The sequence below is a fragment of the Dendrobates tinctorius genome, unplaced genomic scaffold (genome assembly GCF_039654945.1).
Source record: "Dendrobates tinctorius isolate UK_male_01 unplaced genomic scaffold, ASM3965494v1 ptg000207l, whole genome shotgun sequence".
Lineage (NCBI taxonomy): Eukaryota > Metazoa > Chordata > Amphibia > Anura > Dendrobatidae > Dendrobates > Dendrobates tinctorius.
The window spans coordinates 563,594-575,000 of record NW_027361874.1 but is presented as its reverse complement, the minus strand read 5'-3'; the positions used below and the strand labels follow the sequence as shown (position 1 = coordinate 575,000).

The window sequence follows — 11,407 nt, the reverse complement described above, 5'->3', positions numbered from 1 at the left end:
TGGCTGGAATCAGTGAGGGATGGACAGTACATGGAGCCTCATGGCTGGAATCAGTGAGTGAGGGATGGACAGTACATGGAGCCTCATGGCTGGAATCAGTGAGTGAGTGATGGACAGTACATGGAGCCTCATGGCTGGAATCAGTGAGGGATGGACAGTACATGGAGCCTCATGGCTGGAATCAGTGAGTGAGGGATGGACAGTACATGGAGCCTCATGGCTGGAATCAGTAAGTGAGGGATGGACAGTACATGGAGCCTCATGGCTGGAATCAGTGAGGGATGGACAGTACATGGAGCCACATGGCTGGAATCAGTGAGTGAGGGATGGACAGTACATGGAGCCTCATGGCTGGAATCAGTGAGGGATGGACAGTACATGGAGCCTCATGGCTGGAATCAGTGAGTGAGGGATGGACAGTACATGGAGCCTCATGGTTGGAATCAGTGAGTGAAGGATGGACAGTACATGGAGCCTCATGGCTGGAATCAGTGAGGGATGGACAGTACATGGAGCCTCATGGCTGGAATCAGTGAGTGAGGGATGGACAGTACATGGAGCCTCATGGTTGGAATCAGTGAGTGAAGGATGGACAGTACATGGAGCCTCATGGCTGGAATCAGTGAGTGATGGACAGTACATGGAGCCTCATGGCTGGAATCAGTGAGTGATGGACAGTACATGGAGCCTCATGGCTGGAATCAGTGAGTGAGGGATGGACAGTACATGGAGCCTCATGGTTGGAATCAGTGAGTGAAGGATGGACAGTACATGGAGCCTCATGGCTGGAAGCTGTGAGTGATCTGCAGGTGTCACGAGTGTGATCCGCAGATCCCTTTTCCCTTTTTTTGCAGAGCGTCCATCATAAAACAACATGTGAAAAGACTATTTCTTATAATGAGAATGTGTTCTGTGTGAACTGTAGTGAATATTGGGAATGAAAGTTAGCTTTTTCAATGAATATTGGATGTTATCACAGACAATACAATATTAATAGACGCGCAGAGTCACATTGTGTTTTTTCTGTTGTTCTATGTTTTTAATGAATATTTCATGTTAAGTTTTAATGCCCAATATTCGCTATAGCTGACACAAACATTTATTCGGGTGATTTTTATAGGGTTTTTCTTTTTACATGTCTGGGGCAGACAAAAAGAAATAGAAGACGCATGTGAAAACTCGACATGTGAATGAGGTCTAAGGCTGCAATCACAATCCTATGTGCAGTTTTTTACGCACTTGTTTTTAGAAAATAAAAAACAGGAGTGTTTTCAGAGGGATTGAAGGAAATATAAAGAAATTGTGAGGGTTGGGCTGAGAATCCTGCAGGTAAAGCTCCTAATGATGCGGATCGCAGCCTTTACCTTACACTGACTTCATTTAGAAACACCTAATACACATATGATGTTTGGAGTTCACATGAGCGTGTAAATAACATTGTCAGATTTTTTCCAGAAAAATAAAAGATTTTTCATCTGTTTTTATACAACAGCAGTCATTAAAATTGACAAGACCAAATACGGATTCAGGAATCGCAATGTAACCAGAAGACTCGGATGCTACATGAGTGATCTGTATGGGAGCCCATGCTTTTTAGAGCAACCATGGACATGAATAGGCGAGTGGCATCCACAATGTGGAAGGTGGTGGGCGACACAATTATTTCACGCGGACATCCGATCCGTGTAATACTATCCGGCCACCACTAGCCCAGCTGGATGCCACGGATCTGAGGGCTGTCACCTCATGGACCCAAAATGGAGGTCTGCGACATCTCCGAAATGATACAGAAAAATGTAAGACTACCACGGTAGGATACTTTACAGGCAGCATTGTGCACAGGTTTTCATGTTTTATTTGCTGTTTGTTTATTTATTTACTTATTTCCAAAAATGCTGCAGCCAATTGTACTTTAAATTCCATAGCAATTTACTGAAAAGTCTACATATACAGCCTCCCTTTTAGCTTTACCTCCTCCTCCTCTTATCTTTGGCTTTAAAGATGATAGATATGGGATAGATAGATAGATAGATAGATAGATAGATAGATAGATAGATAGATATGGGATAGATAGATAGCTATGGGATAGATAGATAGATAGATAGATAGATAGATAGATAGATAGATAGATAGATATGGGATAGATAGATAGATAGATAGATATGGGATAGATAGATAGATAGATAGATAGATATGGGATAGATAGATAGATAGATATGGAATAGATAGATAGATAGACAGATATGGGATAGATACAAAGATAGATAGATAGATAGATATGAGATAGATAGATAGATAGATATGGGATAGATAGATAGATAGATACAAAGATAGATAGATAGATAGATAGATAGATATGAGATAGATAGATAGATAGATAGATAGGGGATAGATAGATAGATATGGGATAGATAGATAGATAGATAGATAGATATGAGACAGATAGATATAGGATAGATAGATAGATAGATATGAGACAGATAGATAGATAGATAGATAGATAGATAGATAGATAGATATGAGATAGATAGATGATAGATAGATAGATAGATAGATAGATAGATAGATAGATAGGGGATAGATAGATAGATAGATAGATATAGGATAGATATGGGATAGATAGATAGATAGATAGATAGATATGAGACAGATAGATATAGGATAGATAGATAGATAGATAGATAGATAGATAGATATGAGATAGATAGATATGAGATAGATAGATATGAGATAGATAGATAGATATGAGATAGATAGATAATAGATAGATAGATAGAGGATAGATAGATAGATAGATAGATAGATATATAGATAGATAGATATGGGATAGATAGATAGATAGATAGATAGATAGATAGATAGATAGATAGATAGATATGGGATAGATAGATAGATAGATAGATAGATAGATAGATAGATAGATGGATAGATATAGGATAGATAGATAGATAGATAGATAGATAGATAGATAGATAGATAGATATAGGATAGATAATTCGCTTCACTACTTCCTATTGCTTTGAGTTTTTCTGTTTTATAATTAATAGAATAAATTTCTCGGTAATTATTTTTTTGTTTTATTTTTAAGTACATTCTGATTTTGTTACTAGATAGATACCTAGAGAGAGACCTATTTTTGTATTTTTCAGTTTTAATTAATTGGGTTTAAACTGAACCTTTTAAATCTAATTATTCCCACATATATAATCCTACTACTAAAAGACACTTTTTACAATCTAAAAAAAATTGTTGACTATATATATATATTTAGATTCCAGTTGCCTCCTTAGATAAATCCATATACCATAATATATCGGACTCGTCGGTTTAATAGACGTATGAAGCAGTGAATGGGCATGTGGGCAGGAGGAGGTTGTCAGTGCCAGGGACTCAGAGGTGGAGGCAGGATGGGCACATTTCTCACTGTGGAGGACATTACCCCACTGTGTATCCGGAGGAGACTGGATGGAAATGCTGAGCTGGGACTTTCCTTTTTCTGCAGACAATTAGGGCGCTGCTGCCTGTGTATAGAGCAGTGCAGGGAGAAGGACACCTCTAGAAAGTCACCAGATCACCTGGCAGCTGCACATCTAACATCCCTATACTCTCTACATGTATGTCACTGCATTCTAACTCCTTCTTGTTTATGTGCACATTATATTACATTAGGGCTATATTTTTTCTTTGTTTAGCAATATATATATATGACTAATTAAAAAGAGATAGATAAGTAATAGAGAGGTATGAAATAGATATATAATATTTATAGATAGAAAATAGATAAATAATAGATATGAGGTAGATGATAGATAGATAGATAGATAGATAGATAGATAGATAGATAGATAGATAATAGATAAATGTAAGTATCCATGACTGCTTGTCTAACTAGGAGTAGAGGTTTCCTTGCAGGGATCTGGACTGGATCCCTCGGTCTCCATAGAGGCTCAGCGTTCTGCAGTAACCTGATCCCTCACTCCGGGTGACAGGCTTTGGCACACGTAGAGGCTACACTTGATCTCCTTCTGGAGCGATCTCACACGCTTCACTACTTGTCTCCTTCATCTAAGCTGTAAAGTGGCCGGGGGGATCTCAATAATCATAATGTGATAACCGCATAAGCAGCAAGGGACAACAAATTCCAGGGTTCCTACATCTCATTGTTGCCACATATTGCCCTTTGTGCTTCCACCACCCTGGCTGCCAACTCTGCATAGCATAGGGAATGCCACTTATCATCGGCAGAACTACTCACTGGCACATCAAGAGCACAAGCAATCAGAGGGACTGACCATGGATCATGGAAGGTTTACTCATTCAGCCCTGATAGATATTGTCTTAGCAGCAGACAAAATATTATTATTAATTACTATTTATATTATTATTATGACTCAATTATAATAGATTATATCAACAGCAACATTACTAAACATTGCAGGACAGAAAACAGTGTAATAAATACTAATCTCAGAGAGAAACTTCTCCCAATTTAGCTGAATTCAGATAGCACATTAGGGATTGTGTAACTTTCTGTACTGTATATATATTTATATACTAAAAAAAAAATAAAGGGAACACTATTCCATTTGCAACAGGATGTTTTTGTGCCCTTTATTTTTTGAGCAGTATATTTATATGAGATACATAATAAATATGACATAGATAGATAGATAAATATATAATAGATAGATATGGGATAGATAAGATAAATAGATAGATAGATAGATAGATATGGGATAGATAGATAGATAGATAGATAGATATGGGCTAGATAGATAGATAGATAGATAGATAGATAGATATGGGATAGATAGATAGATAGATAGATAGATATGGGATAGATAGATAGATAGATAGATATGGAATAGATAGATAGATAGACAGATATGGGATAGATACAAAGATAGATAGATAGATAGATAGATATGAGATAGATAGATAGATAGATATGGGATAGATAGATAGATACAAAGATAGATAGATAGATAGATATGAGATAGATAGATAGATAGATAGATAGGGGATAGATAGATAGATATGGGATAGATAGATAGATAGATAGATAGATAGATAGATAGATATGAGACAGATAGATATAGGATAGATAGATAGATATGAGACAGATAGATAGATAGATAGATAGATAGATAGATAGATAGATAGATAGATAGATATGAGATAGATAGATGATAGATAGATAGATAGATAGATAGATAGATAGGGGATAGATAGATAGATAGATATGGGATAGATAAGATAAATAGATAGATAGATAGATATGGGATAGATAGATAGATAGATAGATATGGGCTAGATAGATAGATAGATAGATAGATAGATAGATAGATAGATAGATATGGGATAGATAGATAGATAGATAGATAAAAAAAATAGGGCAGCGCTACCAAAATTCTACAATTGGTGCAGAACCTATTCAGCAGTGTCCAAACAACCGAATTAATAAATGAAGAAAAAAAGGCAGCACTCCAAATTAAATGTGAAAAAAGTGGATACTTTACTGATCCTCAGGTGGCGACGTTTCGATGGTGACCCGTCTTTGTCAAGCTTGGAGGATCAGTAAAGTATCCACTTTTTTCACATTTAATTTGGAGTGCTGCCTTTTTTTCTTCATTTATTAGATAGATAGATAGATAGATAGATAGATATGGGATAGATAGATAGATAGATAGATATGGGATAGATAGATATAAGATAGATAAATAGATAGATAGATAGATAGATATGAGATAGATATAAGATAGATAAATAGATAGATAGATAGATAGATAGATACATAGATAGATATGGGATGGATAGATATATAGATGCTTATCACTATTATTTCGTTTGTTATTAGTAGCATGCATATTTATAATCATTGTGAGCCGCAAGTATTATTACTATTCTGTTATATTTCGTATTGATATTATTAATTATAGCATATTTTTTTATTACTGATAAGGAATGTTACTAAACGTTTCCAGGAAAAGAAAAATGATAGTGCTAATAAATATTTCTAGTGCGATAAAAAGTCTACGGCATCCAGACATTTAAGATTTTCATTTATATAGTTTAGGGGAGTAATTGTTTATCTTTATTTTCTGCTGCTATAAAGCTAGACAGATAGATAGATAGAAACAAGAAAGAAAAGAGAGAACATGTCTCCATGATGTTTGTTCTCGGTTTCCCCTTGGTGCAGGGAGCTGACAGTCTCCAGCCATCATAGTGTATGGTGCAAGGGGCATCTGTAATGAGTGGTAATAATTGCCTGTAATAGATGGTTTAGACCTTCTCTTGTTTGTTTGTAGGTTATTATGTTTTATCATATTATCTTTACTTTCTGTTACTTATAATTTTCATGGCCCTATATTCCCTGCCACTAAAGAGACAAGTGAAGAATCCATTGTGCTCCCGGCAGTACCCACCTGTCTTCCCCGGCAGTACCCACCTGTCTTCCCCGGCAGTACCCACCTGTGTTCCCCGGCAGTACCCACCTGTCTTCCCCGGCAGTACCCACCTGTCTTCCCCGGCAGTACCCACCTGTGTTCCCCGGCAGTACCCACCTGTCTTCCCCGGCAGTACCCGCCTGTCTTACCCGGCAGTACCCACCTGTGTTCCCCGGCAGTACCCGCCTGTCTTCCCCGGCAGTACCCACCTGTCTTCCCCGGCAGTACCCGCCTGTCTTACCCGGCAGTACCCACCTGTGTTCCCCGGCAGTACCCGCCTGTCTTCCCCGGCAGTACCCGCCTGTGTTCCCCGGCAGTACCCACCTGTCTTCCCCGGCAGTACCCGCCTGTCTTCCCCGGCAGTACCCACCTGTGTTCCCCGGCAGTACCCACCTGTCTTCCCCGGCAGTACCCACCTGTCTTCCCCGGCAGTACCCGCCTGTCTTCCCCGGCAGTACCCGCCTGTGTTCCCCGGCAGTACCCACCTGTCTTCCCCGGCAGTACCCACCTGTCTTCCCCGGCAGTACCCTCCTGTCTTCCCCGGCAGTACCCTCCTGTCTTCCCCGGCAGTACCCACCTGTGTTCCCCGGCAGTACCCACCTGTCTTCCCCGGCAGTACCCACCTGTGTTCCCCGGCAGTACCCTCCTGTCTTCCCCGGCAGTACCCTCCTGTCTTCCCCGGCAGTACCCACCTGTGTTCCCCGGCAGTACCCGCCTGTCTTCCCCGGCAGTACCCGCCTGTCTTCCCCGGCAGTACCCACCTGTCTTCCCCGGCAGTACCCGCCTGTCTTCCCCGGCAGTACCCGCCTGTCTTCCCCGGCAGTACCCTCCTGTCTTCCCCGGCAGTACCCTCCTGTCTTCCCCGGCAGTACCCACCTGTGTTCCCCGGCAGTACCCACCTGTCTTCCCCGGCAGTACCCACCTGTGTTCCCCGGCAGTACCCTCCTGTCTTCCCCGGCAGTACCCTCCTGTCTTCCCCGGCAGTACCCACCTGTGTTCCCCGGCAGTACCCACCTGTCTTCCCCGGCAGTACCCACCTGTCTTCCCCGGCAGTACCCACCTGTCTTCCCCGGCAGTACCCGCCTGTCTTCCCCGGCAGTACCCGCCTGTGTTCCCCGGCAGTACCCGCCTGTCTTCCCCGGCAGTACCCGCCTGTCTTCCCCGGCAGTACCCGCCTGTGTTCCCCGGCAGTACCCGCCTGTCTTCCCCGGCAGTACCCGCCTGTGTTCCCCGGCAGTACCCTCCTGTCTTCCCCGGCAGTACCCGCCTGTGTTCCCCGGCAGTACCCGCCTGTCTTCCCCGGCAGTACCCGCCTGTCTTCCCCGGCAGTACCCGCCTGTGTTCCCCGGCAGTACCCGCCTGTCTTCCCCGGCAGTACCCGCCTGTCTTACCCGGCAGTACCCGCCTGTGTTCCCCGGCAGTACCCGCCTGTCTTCCCCGGCAGTACCCGCCTGTCTTACCCGGCAGTACCCGCCTGTGTTCCCCGGCAGTACCCGCCTGTCTTCCCCGGCAGTACCCGCCTGTCTTCCCCGGCAGTACCCGCCTGTCTTCCCCGGCAGTACCCGCCTGTGTTCCCCGGCAGTACCCGCCTGTCTTCCCCGGCAGTACCCGCCTGTCTTCCCCGGCAGTACCCTCCTGTCTTCCCCGGCAGTACCCTCCTGTCTTCCCCGGCAGTACCCACCTGTGTTCCCCGGCAGTACCCACCTGTCTTCCCCGGCAGTACCCACCTGTGTTCCCCGGCAGTACCCTCCTGTCTTCCCCGGCAGTACCCACCTGTCTTCCCCGGCAGTACCCGCCTGTGTTCCCCGGCAGTACCCGCCTGTGTTCCCCGGCAGTACCCGCCTGTCTTCCCCGGCAGTACCCGCCTGTGTTCCCCGGCAGTACCCGCCTGTCTTCCCCGGCAGTACCCGCCTGTGTTCCCCGGCAGTACCCTCCTGTCTTCCCCGGCAGTACCCGCCTGTGTTCCCCGGCAGTACCCGCCTGTCTTCCCCGGCAGTACCCGCCTGTCTTCCCCGGCAGTACCCGCCTGTCTTCCCCGGCAGTACCCACCTGTCTTCCCCGGCAGTACCCACCTGTGTTCCCCGGCAGTACCCACCTGTCTTCCCCGGCAGTACCCGCCTGTCTTCCCCGGCAGTACCCACCTGTGTTCCCCGGCAGCACCCACCTGTGTTCCCCGGCAGTACCCTCCTGTCTTCCCCGGCAGTACCCACCTGTCTTCCCCGGCAGTACCCACCTGTGTTCCCCGGCAGTACCCACCTGTCTTCCCCGGCTCCTGTGCCCACCTGATGGTCATCTCTCCTGGCCGGGCGGCGGGCTGGCTGGTGTCGGCCGGTAAGGTGGCGGGCAGGCCTGGCATGGGTCGGAGGGTGTCTGGGATGAGGCTCTCCAGGCTCTCGTTGGCCTGCTGCCTCCTGAGGGCCACCTGTGCCGCCATCACCCGCTGCCTCTCGATGATCAGGATGCATTTCTCACAGGTACAGTCCTTGAAGCGGCAGTAGCGCTTGTGGCCCTTGAGCCAGGAGAGGACTCCGTGGTTCCTACATCGGGCACACTTAGGGGTCCTCTGCAGTGGGGCTCGGGGCTGTGACACTGGGCCCCCCATGTATAGGTAGGGAGAGCCGTAACCATTCATGATCCTGCAGCTGACACCACACTTGGACTCTTGTGTCTCTAGAAGTTCTGTCCTCAGAGATGAGAGGTTGGTGATGACTCCTAGGATGTGGGTGATGCTACAGAAGACAGCACCCTATGTATCTTGATTCCTGAACCCTCCTGCCTGGGCTCAGAGCCCTACATCCTGAGCTCTGCTCCTCTCTTGTGTGGAGCAGATGGAAGTCCAGTCCTTTATCTCCAGATGATGTCCTCCCAGCAGGACTATGCGTGGTGCACAGGAGTGTTAGGCTACCAGGCTGCTGCTGTCTGGCACAGTACTCTCCATGCTGTGTGAGGGTGTACATGGGATGGTGAGGGGTTAGGTGGCAGATCTTCCCCTCCTCTAAGGTCTCCGCCTCTTATTATCCTCCTGTGTAGCCCAGTCCCTCATAGAGAACCTGATCACAGCCTGCTGCCACCCATTCTCCACCAGCAGCCCTCTCATCCATCTGCAGTGCATGTCATCCTTTATCACAGTGTTACCCCTGAGGACTACAATGGTGCCAGAGTAGGGATTATTTACTCTGTTAGTAGCATAGTGTCTACTCCTTGCTATAGATTACATTACACTGGCACTTCATCTCCATTCATTACCAGTTTGTTATATTTACATTGTATCTCATGGACGGATGGATTCACAAGTAGGTTTCACCATAGAGCTCCTCATACACAGAAGAGGAAAGTTGGAAATGATCTGTGATATGATTTTTTCAGAGGTTGTCAGTCGAAACTACATGTGTAGAGTATAATTAGTAAAATAGGGTTTATCCATCCTCATTCTGTGCAAGTCCACTCTTTTTCTCAACTAGGTCCTTCATCTGCTGTTTACTCTTGCACATTGATTGTCGTTTTCTTGGTACAAACGATTTTGACACTACAACTAGTACGACCCTTTACCCCCAAGGGTGGTTTGCACGTTAATGACTGGGCCAATTTTTACAATTCTGACCACTGTCCCTTTATGAGGTAATAAATCTGGAACGCTTCCATGGATCCCGGTGATTCTGACATTGTTTTCTCATGACATATTGTACTTCCCGATAGTGGTAACATTTCTTTGATATGACTTGCATTTATTTGTAAAAAAAAAAGGGAAATTTGGCGAAAATTTCACGATTTTCCAACTTTGAATTTTCATGCCCTTAAATCACAGACATATGTCACTCATAAGTAGCATTTCCCACATGTTTACGTTTCATCAGCACAATTTTGGAACCAAAAATTTTTTTGGTTAGGAAGTTATAAGGGTTAAAAGTTGACCAGCGATTTCTCATTTTTGCAACACCATTTTATTTTTACGTACCACATCACATTTGAAGCCACTTTGAGGGGTCTATATGATAGAAAATACCCAAAAGAGACACCATTCTACAAACTGCACCCCTTTAGGTGCTCAAAACCACATTCAAGATGTTAATAACCCTTCAGGTGCTTCACAGGAATTTTTGGAATGTTTAAAAAAATGAACATTTAACTTTTTTCACAAAAAAATTAATTCAGATCTATTTTTTATATTTTACCAAGGGTAACAGGAGAAATTGGATGCCAAAAGTTGTACAATTTCTACTGAGTACGCTGATACCCCATATATGCAGGTAAACCACTGTTTGGGCGCATGGCAGAGCTCGGAAGGGAAAAAGCGCTGTTTGAATTTTCAATGCAAAATTGGCTGGAATTGAGATCGGACGCCATGTTGCATTTGGAGAGCCCCTGATGTGCCTAAACAGTGGAAACCCCCACAAGTGACACACTTTTGGAAAGTAGACCCCATAAGGAACTTATCTACATGTGTGGTGAGCACTTTGAACCCCCAAGTACTTCACAGAAGTTTATAACGTAGAGCTGTAAAAATAAAAAAAAATCATATTTTTTCACAAAAATGATATTTTCGCCCCCAATTTATTATTTTCCCAGGGGTAAAAGGAGAAAATGGACCCCATGAGTTGTTGTGCCATTTGTCCTGAGTATGCTGATACCCCATATGTGGGGGTAAACTACTGTTTGGGCGCATGGCAGAGCTCGTAAGGGAAGGAGCTTCGTTTTACTTTTACAATGCTAAATTGGCTGGAATTAAGATCAGACTCCATGTCGCATTCGGAGAGCCCCGTATGTGCCTAAACAGTGGAAATCCCCACAAGTGACACCATTTTGGAAACTAGATCCCCTAAGGAACTTATCTAGATGTGTGGTGAGCACTTTGAACCTACAAGTGCTTCACAGAAGTTTATAAAGTAGAGCCATAAAAATAAAAAATCATATTTTTTCCACAAAAATGATCTTTTCGCCCCCAATTTTATTTTCCCAAGGGT

At 44.3% G+C, this 11,407-nt stretch overlaps 1 protein-coding gene across 1 annotated transcript in view; it reads right to left on the bottom strand.

Moving 5' to 3' along the window:
• DMRT3 (doublesex and mab-3 related transcription factor 3) overlaps nt 1-9,340 on the bottom strand; it is a 14,088-nt gene extending 4,748 nt beyond the window's left edge. The window contains exon 1 of the mRNA XM_073554125.1: nt 8,703-9,340. Coding sequence (XP_073410226.1) covers nt 8,703-9,078 — 376 coding nt within the window. The 5' untranslated portion in view covers nt 9,079-9,340. The remainder of the gene's footprint in view (nt 1-8,702) is intronic.
• Nucleotides 9,341-11,407: the final 2,067 nt, after the last annotated feature.